We start from the raw sequence: 15,638 nt of genomic DNA on the forward strand, positions 1-15,638 counted from the left end.
AAAGTGGAACACTTTTTAAAACTGCGAACAGGCACAATTTTTATTGCAGAAGGGACAGGTGCCTGTTTGTTATGTTCTTTTACAAGTATAGTGAGCTGTGCATGCAGAGTGCATGATATGCTGGATATCCTGGTATCCCTCGGAATTGCCAGGACTGAATGAACTCCTGCCCGCATGCGTGGGAGTCATGCCACCCCGGCCTGGCCAATCAAGATGTCTGCAGATCGGAAATCAAGAAGAGGAACAGATGAAGATGGTTGCGCCCACAATGAAGGGAGAACAGGCGAGTGTGATTTGGCAGTCATGTTTTTTTTTTTTTGCGGAAAGGACATTGCCTGTGCCTTCTGCAAAAAAAAAAAGGACATGTCCGTTTGCATTTTTTCAATTTAGTTTTTCAACATGGGAATATGTAAGGTGGCATCTGATTCATCTCAAAGTTAAACATTTTTTGGAGTATACCCATAAAACTTAAAGCATTACGGAAAGGTATATTTGCATGCTCGGACACAATTGTGTTTAAGAGGAGCGTTAAGGTATTGTTTAAAATGAAGGACACTACAGGCCACCAATGCATGGACCCTAAAAAAATGGTTGAATGGTTCACTTTATAGTTATTTTTTTTAAATGTATTTATGGTTAACACATATATTTACCACTAAAAACTGTCCCATATATAGAAGATGTAATACCACTCACTGACATATGATAACCATACCTTAACAGGTAGGCCACAAAGAAAGATATTTTGCAACAAAACCTAATATATTATTTAGCGTAAAGTAAAACCTAAATTGCTGTAGATGTTATGCAAAGTCTTCTATGTAATCTGCTTTGTCTTCTAGCTTTACTGACTGGTTAAGGAGAAAAGAGGGTAACGTAGCAGGTCACAGCTGATGTAACAATATTGTAACATACATATAAAATATCAGATATCCACAATCCAGTGTAGCTTGCTATGCCACTGCTAGTTAAGGTAACCACCCTCTGCTGGCTTTACTATGAAGGCTATGAGGATTTGTGTATAATGTGAACATGTCACATGACATTTTAGGACTATGCCTTCTAGTTTGTGCATTTGAGCACATGAATATGATATTGCACATTCAAAAACATACAGTGGTAAATCACCATTTTAACACCAACTGGTAAAACCCATTTAGTCCAACAGGAGAGGGAGCATTTTGCACGTTTTAAACTTGAATTAGCAATCAAATATTTTGGTTAACTTCATTAAAGATTTTCTTTGAGCCAATTGATGTAACCCTCTCTTGTTCTAGCACCGGCTGAGAAATACGTGGGCCATGCAGCAAACAACATGCAACCATGGAAGCCATCTTCATAGTGGTCATGAGTAACATCAACTCCTGCTTCCTCCAGCCTCTTGGCATACATGGTTCCATCATCCCTCAGGACATCATGTTCACAGGTCAGGACATAAGTCTTTGGAAGCTTTTGGAGTATTTCTTTGTGTGCAATCAGCGGAGATGCTCTGATGTCAAGTAATGCAGGAACTCCGTGTACAACACTTGGACTCCCCACACTCTGAAATACTGGTTTATACTTCTTTTTGAATGATGGTGGTAGTAATGAATCCCAGTTCAATCGTTCTCGTAGGGCAACAGTTTCACTTATGTCTAAGGATGTATGATTATTAACCAGCATTGCATGGGCAAAGTCATGGCTTCCATTCAGGTAGTCAAGCCAGAACTTAATCATCACAAACCCAGATAATATAGGCATGTCTGTGTTTTGCTGATAAGAAGGAGTGTTGAAATCCAGTATCTGCAGTACAGGATAAATTAAAGCTTGGAGTTTCACTTTGGTGGTTACACTAGTATCTTGAGTAAGCTGGAGAAAATATAAATAAAAAACACATTTTTACAGACCACACACACATACCATCTGTACTCTTATCCAAATAATTCAATAAAAAAAAATCAAATTCATTTTAAGCAGAATGTGAGTCTGTCGCAATCTGCATTCTTATATTGTTCATCTCACCTTATTTAACATGTATCTGATATTATTTTACCAAATAAATCAGACAGGAAATGAGGGTATTATGATTACCTTTGTTCTTTTTTAGCTGGCTCTGCATTGACTACTAGGCTGGGTACACACGTCAGATGATTCTCGTCCGATTATCACCTCAGGGCTGATATTGAACGAGAATGTGACGTGTGTAAAGCGGTCGTCCAATGTCATTCATGGATTCGTCCTGGCAGATGCACAAGCGACAAAAGATGAACGACTGCAATGAAAGTGAAGGGGAGAGTGCAGTGGGGTGCTGCTCGCACATTCTTTTCCCACCTCTCTCTAAAGAGCAGAATGGTGCTGTATGTACACAGCTCGTTCATGCATTAGGCAGTCTTTTGTCGTTGTAAAGGATCCTTTTCAGCGACAAAAAATTAACGTGCGTACGTAGCCTTAGTAGAATTCAGGTAGAGGTGGAATTTCAGTAATGCTCACAGCAGTGATTAGCATTTTGCAGACATATCTATGATGGCAAACACAGATTTGCCCAAATGTGACAGTAGAATACAATAAACAAGTATAGTGTATAGTAAATGTGTTTGAAGTCCAGATCACACCGCATGACATGAGACACAAGTCTAGGCTGCCCGTCCAAAATCATTACTGTTCCTTGTATACGTGAACAATACAGCAAATACCACCTTAAATAAAGTACACAGAAAGTCAGTTGTACTTACTGAGAAACAACACTACATTAACATATACATAGCTGCAGAGATTTACTAAGCACAGTTCATCATCCTAAAGAGGGAAAACAACTGCACAGACAGAAGCAACTATTCAGATGAATGGGAGATATTGGGAGTGCGCCTGAGTCTATGACACAACACTGTGGTCTACAAGTCTCATACTGTTGTTATTGTTTGGTCACAGGTTAAAGTGTGAAAGTCTCAGAACTGGATTGACAGAAATGCAAATCCTCTGGCACACAAAACCAATCTCATATACAGAATGTACTTAATTTCTGAATTTAGCTGTTTGCCTGGAGTTCAGATTCAAACTGTACCACCTCCCAGAATATTTAGCAAATAAAGGGTAAGCAGAAAGCCTATTCCAAAAACACATGTGCATGTGACAAGAAAACAATATCAAAAACAAATTAACATATTCTATACTAAAGACCTAACAAATTAACATATCCTATACGTACACACACATGTTTCAGTGCAGGCAGCATACAGACAGAACACAGGAATACTATAACATACCCATATAGGAGTGAGCTGCTTCTCCTGTTACTATCTATTCCCAGAATGGAGAAGGGAGGGGACCTGTAAGTGAAAGTGAAACTGCAGCATAGAAAGATTAGGGTCCCTCCTTTGCTAGACAGGGCTGTGTTATGAGGCACACCTGTGTAAACACCAGGACTGGAAAATATTTGGCAGACAATATAGCTCTCATTTCATCTGTGTATTTGGCTATTTGCCTTCACTTTCTTTAAACATCTATAAAAATAAACATCTTTTTATATCATCTAACATGCTCTATATGTCTTGATTAGTCTCAAAATCTCCTAGATCTATTTTTGTTATTAGCAGTAAACTAATGTAGCACTTAAAGCAAAACTTGATTATGATGCTTCTTTATATACAGTGGGCAACTACACTACATAGATATCGTCCCTTTGTATAGTTTCATTTGGGTTATCTGGGCCTTCAGAAAAATATCCAGTGTTTACCAGACATGTATTTGTACTTTCACACTATAGTGTTATAAAGGAAGCACAAATCCAATTTTGGTAACTTGAAAGTAAATGTAATACAACAGTGCCATTTAGTGGAGAGAAAGGAGAATGTTTGCAAAAATAACAGCAACATACGCTTAAGAAATAGGAGAATTAGAAATAAAGAGGTTAAAGAGCATACACACCTCTATGGATCAATGGGAGAGGAAGTGGCAGCTGCATTCTTCTAATTTAGCATATAAACAAAAATGGGAATATACCATCATGTGTAAACAAAAGCCCTCTATGGGCACTGACTTACTAAGAGAATTTCAAAGAGAAATTAAAGATGACTGGCAATTACATAAAACATGCAGCATCTAAGCTAAACATGAAGGCATTCAGTAATGTCTGATTGTACCATGGCTGTAAAAAAAAAAAAAAAAAAAAAAATAATTCTCTTAGTGCTGCCCATCTTGTCAAAACATCTATGCAAACATATATGTTTGCTGGCCGTATTTGGACCTGACAACAGGTCTTGTAAGCACCAAGTCTCACCACTGCGGGAGGTGAAGCAGCATGAGTGGCCTTCATATTAAAGGATCAAAGGGACAGCCAAGGGAGGTGATGGAAGGGATACAGATTGATCTATTCAGGAAAAAGATGCAGTTTTCACATAATTTCAATCACTTATAACTGGGTCTACATATCTAGTATGCAATTTTCAACACAGAAAGAGAAAAGATGACTTGCCAGACCCTAGAGCTTAAATGCCAACATCAACGGGCCCTTAATGTATTTAATAATTTACACTGCAAGACAGTTTGCCTACTTCATTTCCTAATGAACTTATCTAGGCCCATCACATAATTGTTTGGGAATTATTCCTTAGTCAGGACTCTTTTTAAACTATGATACGCTAAACTATTGTTACATTGAAAGTGAGTGAGAAAAAAATCTATGTAATGCTAGGCTTATTTGTTTGTTAACCGTATTTTCATCAAGTACAATTCGAATTACAATTAAGTCAAACCAATCCTTCTGATTAATTACAATTTTAAGGTACCATCCACTAATAGTCACTTTTACTATTAACTCATTTAAAGATTACAGGGTCTGCATTTAAGCAGGACTTAAGCTGCAAACACACTTGCAATAATTATCATTGGAAACGAACGACTAACGACTGATCGTGCGATAATCGATATCAAAAAAAGTGTACAACGAAATGAACAACCTTTCCGGCAGATCTGATTGAGCGACGATCGTCCACTATCTATTGTGTGTACGGTTGTTCAGTAATCGTGGATGGTTCTGCAGTACACTTTCTCCTTTACATGTCACTTTCTGCATTGTTCAAATGATCGTATCCAGCGTTTGTACACTATTGGTGGATTTTATTTGAACCATCGTATTGTTACAACATGTACAGAATTGTGCACAATACGATCGTTCAAAATAATTGTGCATAATCATGCATAATCGTTTGTCGTTCGTTTTCTAACGATAATTATTGCAAATGTGTACCTAGCTTTACTTTATCCTTCCTTTACTTATTGGTTTACAAATACCTTTAATAGGTTAGCAGTCTAAAACAGATGGGTGCTGCCAGAAAATGTTAACAATGGTTCAAATACCTAAACCATGTGCTACCACTGTTACATATCACTGTGATGTGCTGAAAAAATGTGGCTACCAATTGATCTTGGACACAAAATACTTGTTACAATGAGAACGGTAGTCATCTGAATGTTCACTTACAATTACATAACACAAACATAACAAGGCCAAATATGTTAATTATTGAATGATAATATCATATGTTTCATGTACTTGTTAATTTTCCATTAAGGTAACTGTAGTGAAAACTTTCTTTTAGGATTTTTTCTATTTCTATTGCATCATACGGCCAAGACTTTTGTTCTAAGTTCAAAGCAGACCCAAGAAAAGTACACTAGATACTAGACAGCTGGAGGATTACTTTTCATCTCATTCCTGTGTACTTATGTGAACTGTTGTATAGTATCAGAAAAAAGTTAAATCAAACAGAAGTAGATCCAAGTTACCTGCTGGCACACAGCAGCAGCGAGGTTTCCTCCAGCACTATCTCCCGATACGGCAATCCTTTCCGGATCAATAGAGTACTTGGCCAGCACCTCTGGCAGCAATATATATTTTGTGGCAGCATAGACATCATTCAGTTGCTCTGGAAAATGAACATTTGGTACCAGCCTGTATCTAAGAGTAAATACATATAGAAATACAGATATAAAAACCAATTTGTAAAAAATGCATTCATCTAATAAAATAAAAATATATATTTCTTATTAGAGTATTACCCATTTTTATACATTTATTCAGGGTACAGTAACAAATACATATAAATGGAGCAAAAAATGTTATATTGAGAAAAAAAGAACAAAAATGTGCTTTCTATTATTATTATTATTATTATTATTATTATTAATAATAATGAACAGGATTTATATAGCACCAACATATTACGCAGAACTGTGACAGACAGATACAGACAGTGACACAGGAGAGGACCCTGCCCCGAAGAGCTTACAATTTAGGAGGTGGGGAAATTATCACACAATAGGAGGGAAGAGGTTTCTATGGGAAAACCTTACTTTTAAACTAGTGTTAGCTGACCCACTAGGTCTCCACTACCATTTTGTGTTTCATCAAACAACACATCAAACAACCATAATGAAAGAAATCAACACTTGGGAGGCTCAAGAAACAGCATCATAAGTATATGTGTAAATAGAAGGAGGCAAAAATTCAGGGTCCAGGCATAACAGGGAGAAAGAGCAGAAAAGGGAAGAAAAGGGAATTGGTAATGGGACCTTCCTCAGGAATACTAGAAAGCCCCAGGCTCCGGGAATATATGCTTCCCAATTAAAGAAGTGATCGGGCCTGGTGGCATCTAGTATTCCAACTAATGGGACCAGACACATTGAAATCTGTCCGTTAAACCCATCAGGATTAATCAAATTTTTCCATTAGTCAAAAACCAGGCCATTTTGTGTTAAACCTGTGCAATACTGGGAATAGAAGACCACTAGGTCCTAGCCAGAACCATTTTAAATATTGTAAATAAGAGTCTTAATAGACAAAACTGGGTATTACTAAAGTGAGCAGGTTTTAAGTTGAGCAGGGCTTCAGACGGGTCCATGGGTGCTAAACACCTAGTAAGGTATAAGCTAACTGGAATACACTGACCCAGTATCTCCTGGGCAGTCCCACCAAATATTAAGCAATGTGCCCTCAAACTAACACACGCCAAAGCACTGAAAAGTAGAAATAGGAAGGAAGTTCCTTAACCGCTGAGACACTTTACACCATTGCAGAAGAAGTTCATAACTATACTCAATAGCAGAAGTGTTACTGTTGAACTCGGCTGTAATGTCCCAGATTAGCTCCAAGTCTTCGGGCTCTTGAGACCTGCCAATGTCTCCCTCCCAGCGGTGTACATATGGTAATGGAGAAGGTACCTAGCCTGATAAGAGTGAGGTGTAGAATAAAGAAATCACACTCCTGGCTTGCGGATTGAGGCAAGATTGTTCTAGGAAAGCCAAAGATCTCAGACAAAGGGTAGAACAAACCCTTTCACTAAATTTTTTAAAAGTAAAGAATACCAAAAATTTTTAGCTGTCCTTTCTCACTGTTGCAATTATAAAATCAAACACAAAATGAAATCAATGGTATTAAAACAAAAATGTATTCTAAAGTTAGCCACTGGCTTTATGCAAACAAACTTACCAGGCATTTGGCTGTCATTGTGCACAATATACTTACATAATGACCATTTCACTAATGTATAAATAATGCTATTGAATACTCATTCTTGGCTAAACGATCAGGAGCTGAAGCTGAATAGTTGCATATCATACATATGGTGTCACATTACATCTTTATAACATCAACACAACATCAATACATCACACCTAGCAAAGCCAGCCAGCCATTGTAGTGATGTCACTTTTAGTTAATCTTCACCATTCATCCACTAGCATGACTGGAAGTGAAATTTATCTAAACTTCACATGCTTAACTAAGAGGATTACCAGAAAATGTTGTTTTGTCAGCTGCAAACATATTCATTTAGAAAAGAATTTCCTAATCTTCAACTGTGCGGCATAAAATAAGTTAACACATACTATGCATGACACAAACCAAATTTTTGTAAAAAAACTAAAAAGATAAACTTCTTAAGGAATGTGGATAAAACCACAAATAAGTTTTTTGTAGACCAGGCAAATCTAATTTGAGACAAAGATCCTAATCTGTGTGAAACAAGGACACTGTAAAAGATTGGCTTTAATATCAATATGAAGGCTGCTGAAACATTTCCAAACTTTATCCTATAGTTGACCTCAGAGTGGAGTTAAAGTGGAACAAAATCTGCATTCAGGCAGGTAATAATTGCAGAAATTCTGCAATATGTATTCTTACCTGCCGTCAGCTGCCAGGATACCCGCACATCCGGGCTTCCTCTGAGGGTTCCAGCACTGGGTAAACTCCCACCCAGCTACATCATTCTGGCTCAGCCAATCAAGATGGCGAAAGATCACAACAAAGAAAAGAAGAAGGCCATGTCCGCAATGGAACTGGGACAGGCGAATTTAACACAGGTAAATTCCACTTTAATAAATAATGTGCAGAAAAGCAGAGAAAAAGAGGGTATTGCTTATCTCCCTAATGTATATAGATTGTGCATGATGGAAGTGTAGTATGTGTTTTGGCACAAACAGCTGGCACCACTATTCAAATGGCTTTGAAAGGATCTGATTGGCGCAACTCGACTTGCAATGCTCAGAATGCTGGGAACAATGTCCAGAATGGGGCAAGGATGACTATTATGTTGAAGTAGTAGTTGTAGTATGTTGGTGCTATTTTTTAACAGCCACTCCCCGTTTGGGACATCTTCCATTGGCAGAAATGGCCATATCAGCAACAGGATGGCCAGGTGAGTAGCACAAAGTCTTCTAAGGAAATAGCAATTTATAGTACTGGTGTGCTCTAAAGCTGTGGTCCCCAACCTTTTGGAAATCATGGACCACTAAATTTATGGACCCCGGACCGCGCTTGCACGGGGAGCTGTGTGTCACTCAAAGGGGAAGAAACTTCCCCCAGAGTGACGCCATGATGCCAGAACCCACCCACTCTCTCATCTCAGGTCTGAGCTAAAAACACAACCCGCCCACCGCCCTAAGCCTGCGATGCATATGGGAGACATGGTCCATGGCTCTGGCCGGTGCGCCCCCCCCGCCTAAGCGGGGTCCTTCCTCTGAACCTGCTGGAGGGTGCACCAGCCACAGACCACCAACATTTTCCCGCGGACCACAGAATGGGGACCGCTGCTCTAAAGAGAATGCTGGCAAAACATAGAAACTGCTATTCATAGATTGGAAGTTACTATAAGGTAAAACTTCAGGATGTGCACCTCTTGAACCAGTTTTTACACAATGTACAATTGTTTTATCAGTAAATTAACACAAAATTAAAGGAAAATCAAAGTGGCTTTATAAGTGGTTTGGCTACAAGTTCCCATTTCTTGTAGTTACTAAACACGACGCTTGGACAATGGGAAGTGTGAACAGGGACTTTCATACCTTTTTAGTCTGATGCACCTGAAAAATATTTAGCTTATTTATGCTGAATATTCATCTGGGCTTTAAATGCTTGACATTGATTCCTTGCTTCATTGTTGGAAGAATGTTAAGGGAGGCTGCTGCCCAATTATGCTTTACCTTTGCACATATTACAAATTCTACAACAAATTAAGTTCATATTTTAAAAAAGCAGCATAAATACATTTCAACACAGGAAAGTGGTGAGAAATCAAACATAAATAAAATGATGCACATGGAAAAAATGGAATGAGAACCCCTGGTATAGTTATTATATCCACAGATCACAGTATGTTAATCTGGTGGTCAGTAGGAAGAATGTCACCTTCCACACAGATAGCCAAGAAGATCTTTGATGTTAGGTGGACTGACCTGAGACCCATAAATTGCTCAAGGAACCTCTGGAAATTTCTGGAGGAACCCTGGTTGGGAAACATTGGCATAACAAAAGCCAAAACTGAACCAAATTCTAATAGCAATCAGGGTGTAAATTAATATAAACAGTATTGAAATATAATGGTAAGAAAACCTATTTCACGGCCCATATGTGCTTGAACACTACACTACATCTTATGCCCCCCACCACCCTTATCAGGGGTCACTTTAATCACTTGTGCATGTGCAAAAACATAATTGCTTTCATATTTAGATTTTTGCTTTTGGTGGGCTTTTAAGAGTTTAATTAACTGATTGTTTGTGCATAAACTGATAAACCAGCATGCTGAATGGACCAGCAGCCCATTATTAAGACTTACTCAATAGAAACAACAATGGCATTCACATCTTCTGAAATCCTCCGGCACAGAGTGTCATAGGATCTTGCTCCTAAAACAAACACAAACAATATACAGTAAATAGTCATAACCCATTATAAGTCAAAATACTACAAGTCACATGTTTAGACTTTATATCACATGGGTACATGGTATTTATTGGTTTTAACAGATGTCAAACTGAAAAATTAAAATGAGTTGTTATACTCCTAATGGACTATGCTTCCATCTAACATGTACACCCACTATTCTGAAGTATGTGGGCAAATCTGTTTTACTGGCAGCAAAAAGTCTCCACACTTGACTGTCTCTGTATTCACAGCTAATATTGGAATTACTGTATATGTCAGGGTGCATCAATAAATCAATAGCCTCAGGTTTAAAAAAAACACAAAAGCTGTGAGCCAAATTCAAGAATTTGCTAGCCAGCATGATCAGTTTTTAGAATATTTGTTTCCTGGATCAGCAGCCTGTTGAGTGGTCACAGGTGATGATGAGCATTAAGCAAGTTGGGGGCCAATAAGACATACTGCTGAACCAGGAAGAAACCGTTACCTGGCTATTGCTATATAATGTATTAGGCTTAGTCTACACGAATGTTCTCCCTAGCTTTAAACCTGAGGCCATAAAAGCCCATGTTTGAAATTCCCATACATTCCAATTAGCTAATCTACACCAGCACTTTTTCTTCAGGCTAGTTTTTGAGCGTTTAAAACTTCTTGCAATGTTTTAAAAATTAAAACGTAGGGTTAGCAAGGGAAAATGTACTCATTAATTTCAATAGGGGCATTTCCCCGCATTTATGAATGCTTGAAACATAAACGCGGTAAATACGCAAGAAAAAAGCCAAGCTTTTAAACGCTACTAAAAGGCATATAAACGCAGTAGGAACGTTTACATGTGTTTTTGAAATCCTCCATGTAACCATCCAAGCTTTAGAGGTCTGTAGGTTTTAAAATGGGCTGGACAAATAAAAAATCCTTTGATAGGTAAAACAGTAAAACTGTAAATTTAGCTGCATGACAGGCATTGCACTTTTATTAGTAGTTCTTTTGGCTTTCTTGCAAAAAAAAAAAAAAAAAACATCTAAAAATCACCTTTATGATCAGTGTAGTTTATCATTATCATACTCAATCTCAGGCATAAGTTTTTACTCTAGATCTAGTAATTACCAGTGTCAGCTTTAATGAATAGTAGTATGGATTTCAAATATTTGGGGGTCTATTTATAAAGCAGTGAATCTGACACCAAGCAACATTCCCTGAAGCAGAATCTTCTATGTTTTCGTGTTTTTGTGACAATGACTGATTTTCCACCATAGAATGCTGCTGAATATCAGATTCACTCCTTTAAAAATAATGTTCACTTATTACAGATTAGTAAATCTATAAAATTGTTTACCAACTACAGAAAATATTTTTTATCTCTTTCTATTATACAGCATTATGAGTCAAGATTAGTAACCTTTCAAAACTCCACTGAAAATGTATTTACAACCATGACATTTTATACAATCTGATACTGTTCCCTCATCACGTTTATTATTGTACAGAGATGTCTGTGAATTTAATATAAGACTTTGGTTAGTATCCTCAAACTATTTTTTTTTTTGCCCTAGATCATGGGTTCTGTTCTCCTGTGTTTGATGAGTGTTTACAGCATATGTCAAACATATCACATGGACTTCAAATGAGTAATACATGTAGGAATTTAAAGACTGTATTTAACATGTGTTGTTCTGTCTTTTTTGCACCATGTACTATTGAGGTTTGAAATGAGGTCAAATTTTTAATTCAATGAGAGTTGCATTTGCGATTTAAATTATTGTATTTAATCTAAACAGCAAATGCAGTGTTTGACTAAAAGCACATTGACATGAGCACCAACCGTGTTTTAATATATTGCTATTTTAAATACCATTTTCGGCCCAAATTTCATAGTTAGCTTATACTTGCTACAACACGAAGGTAAATCTCACTCTCATAAACTATATAAAAAATTTTAAATAGAGTCCTCCACGTATTAAAAAAATCAAAACCACACCTATTATTCAGTGTATGCTCTGAAAGAGCCACATCCCCAGTGGTGACATACTTGCACTTCCAAGGGCCCATCCTCCACCATGAATGTAAATGATGGCACGTTTCAGTGACCCATCAAGTTCAGCATCAGGTTCAAAGATTCTGACTTGCACTCCATCAAACACAGTATCTGTGACTTTTAAATGAGCAGATGATACAGGATCCAGTTGATCAAAGTAGTTGGAAACGAAATTCAAGACTCTCAAGTGGTGACTAAGACCAAAATAATGTGCTAGGTTGCTCTACAAGAAAAATAAAAAAAGTTTATTTAAAACTTTGCAAAATGAACATTTTTTTCTGGTACAGATTCAACTCACATAACTCTATCCTCATCTTTAGGCCACATCTACATTGCTAACATAGGTCAGTGCTCAGCCCAGAAATTATTTTAAGCTGGGTGGGAAGAAATTTTAGGCTGGTGGCAGCCCCTGTATTGTAACCCAACTCATCAGTAACTATCCAAAAACAGCCGGGTGATTACTGAAAAGGGACGGGTGGTGCCCCCGGCTAAAAGGGGCTGGGGAGAACACTGTAGTTATATATTATGTATATAATATATTATATTAGATAGATATTATGATGTGAAGTTATGCCAACGGAAATTTATCTAGCAGGCTGACGTTGATCACTGACTTTAGCACATTCTTTTTTGACCAAGAACATTCTGCCATAATAGAAGGAAAAATTATACAACATGGAGATTGTACCTGTGTTTCTTTTCTTCTACAAAAACACAAATTCCTTTTAGAAAGGTACATCTCTATACATATATATACGTAGAGCCCCATTAAGCCCAACTGAACTTACAGTTCAGCTCATTTTCAGAAAACTTTAGGTTGCCTGTAGTCCCATATACATACGATGACAAAGTCAGACCTAAGGGCAACAATAGATTGGCCTTCACATTACAATACTACTTCCACTTGAATGATACTGCAATAAAAACCATACAAACTTAAAAAACAAAAGGTAAGGGAGTAGTTACTGTCTTTGGAGCACAACTGATTCTTCACCAAGCAGGAGGGAAAATAATGTATCCTCAAAGTTTTCTCATTTACCAGATGCCTAAAGCTTCGCATGGAAGTCAAATATTCATCAGGGAATTGGCGCTGGACACAAAACCTTTGGTGATCCCCTTCAAAAACAGATGAATGGCGTTCAGTTATTGTGAACAGCATTTGTTAATCTGTCACTCTTGTCGTTGGAAACCATCATGAAAGAAAACGATCATGAAAGATCGTTTCCAGCAACAAGAGTGACAGATGAATGAACAACGCGGTACACACAGCGACGTTCTGTGGACGTTCTCTCCATTCGTTCTATGGAGAGGGGAGAACGAACAAGCACCACCTCGTTGTGCTCTCTTCCCTTCATTTCCATTTCAGTTGTTCATGTCAGGACGAATCCATAAAGGATGTCAGGCGACCCTTTGTATATGTCAGATTTTCTCCCAAGTTGAGTCCAACCATTCTAATTGGGTGAGAATCATCTGATGTGTGTACATAGCCTAAGCCACACTCTGCTGTGCTTACCTTCAATTGGTTGTTTATTAATGCCAGGGAACCACTGTATGCATATCAGATTTTCACCCAAGATGAAAACGACCTCATCTCAGGTGACAATAATCTGACATCTGTACAAAGTTTTACTATTTATTACACAATGAATGACTGAAGCAGCATGGGATCTATTTGTACCATAACAGTGATTATAACATAAATACACATTATGATGTATTCAGATAATGATTGTCAATATGGTGGTATCAAACAATGTTGCACAATATTTTATACTCCGGTTTTCTGCCACATCCCAAAATACATGCAGTTAGGTTAATGGGTTTTCCCTTGAAATTGGTCTGGCTGTTAATGACATATGACTATGGTAGGGACATTAGATCGTGAGCCCCTTTGAGGTACAGCTAGTAACATGAATATGGACTTTGTAAAGCGCTGTGTAATATGTTGGCATGTTTTTCTCCAACGTCCATCCTTTGGTTTCCTATATCTGGGAAGCTTTGATAATGGACTCAGAACCACTAAACATTGATCAATCTACAAGTGAAATATCATAAGAGTGAAGGAGAAGAGATACGTACAAGGGCCTTATAATCTAGTAGTCTGACTAAGCCACTAGTGTAAGGCTACCACCCATGTTTGATTATTGTGATTGGAAACAATCTTTTACAAACAACTGAAAGATAAAGAATAAGCGCTGTACAAACAGTCATTAGTTTATGGAGAGAGGAGGGGGGAAAAAATGAACGAGCGGTACCCCACTTCGCTCTCCTCTCTTCACTTGCATTGCTCGTCTTCTGCGGTTCATGGATCCACCAGAACAGATCGATTAATGATGCCGGACGACCTCGGCACACATGTCAGATTCAAGTCTGACGAGCCAGACAACTCACATTGACAGAGAACCACCTGACATGTGTACATAGGGTAAAACCCAAAAACTGTTATGTTCTTATTGACAAATTACTGCAATAATAAAAGTGTATGTTAGTTACTTCTATGGATATCTTTTCAATCCCCACTTAGCACCTGGCATTTATTAAAAAAAAAAGGTGTGCCTGGCCATGCCTACTGTTCAGATTTCTTTTCTGGCACACAATTTACATGAACAGGTTTTGTAGTGAGTGATTCATTAGAAAACTATTTGAGAAAAAAAATAGCAATAACATTCTTTTTATCATTTTTTTAAAATGTTGGTTGATGTTCACAATAATTTTTTCTAAATTATGAGTGGGCAGATTCCAAGGTCAGAATGTATTACCAATGTAGCATTAGGAAAGATTTGTTCAATTGTGTTTAAAAAATCTTTACACATGCATTTTTACATTTGTACATTGTGCTGCCAACTTTGATGGTTCTGTTCAAAGGACTCATTTTTAAACGATTTTTGCCATGATTATTTACAAAAGAAACAATGGTTAAGACATTTATATTGCTGTTCCAGTAGTTTTCCAGATTTGATTAACTGTAAAAAGTATATAATAATAAAATTAATAAATACATCAAAGCCCTTTTCATACTGTTGCATCACAGTAACTGCACGCTGCTATTCATTTTAAATAACCCCAAAGCGTTGTTTTAGTAGCAGGCAACACACCCTCACTGTATGGCTCCAGAGTATTTATCACATGTATTGAAGTACATAAAAAACGGGTCCGGTATGATTTTCTATTTGTTAAGGTACACTGCTAGGATATTCAAAATGACACGACTGCTGGAACACAGCTAAACTTTGTTCACAGTAATGCACTGAGCTTACAGAATGCAGGGCCTAAATACTAGGTCGCATAACTATTATCTTGTTCCATGCCATATTACCGCTGTTTGTAAAAAGTATCCTTTTTTAAACAATCCTGTTATTCTCTACTTAGAATGGGTAAATAAATACATAGCACTAAAAGGTAGCAGCTAAAAGATATTAAGTCTTGTAC

At 37.5% G+C, this 15,638-nt stretch overlaps 1 protein-coding gene across 1 annotated transcript in view; it reads right to left on the reverse strand.

Moving 5' to 3' along the window:
- Nucleotides 1-536: 536 nt before the first annotated feature.
- NCEH1 (neutral cholesterol ester hydrolase 1) overlaps nucleotides 537-15,638 on the reverse strand; it is a 19,982-nt gene continuing 4,880 nt past the window's right edge. Inside the window, exons 2-5 of the mRNA XM_072408117.1 lie at nucleotides 12,204-12,432; nucleotides 10,092-10,161; nucleotides 5,764-5,935; nucleotides 537-1,848 (exon numbers count right to left, since the gene is read on the reverse strand). Coding sequence (XP_072264218.1) covers nucleotides 1,231-1,848; nucleotides 5,764-5,935; nucleotides 10,092-10,161; nucleotides 12,204-12,432 — 1,089 coding nt within the window. The 3' untranslated portion in view covers nucleotides 537-1,230. The remainder of the gene's footprint in view (nucleotides 1,849-5,763; nucleotides 5,936-10,091; nucleotides 10,162-12,203; nucleotides 12,433-15,638) is intronic.

The sequence above is a fragment of the Pyxicephalus adspersus genome, chromosome 4 (genome assembly GCF_032062135.1).
Source record: "Pyxicephalus adspersus chromosome 4, UCB_Pads_2.0, whole genome shotgun sequence".
NCBI lineage: Eukaryota > Metazoa > Chordata > Amphibia > Anura > Pyxicephalidae > Pyxicephalus > Pyxicephalus adspersus.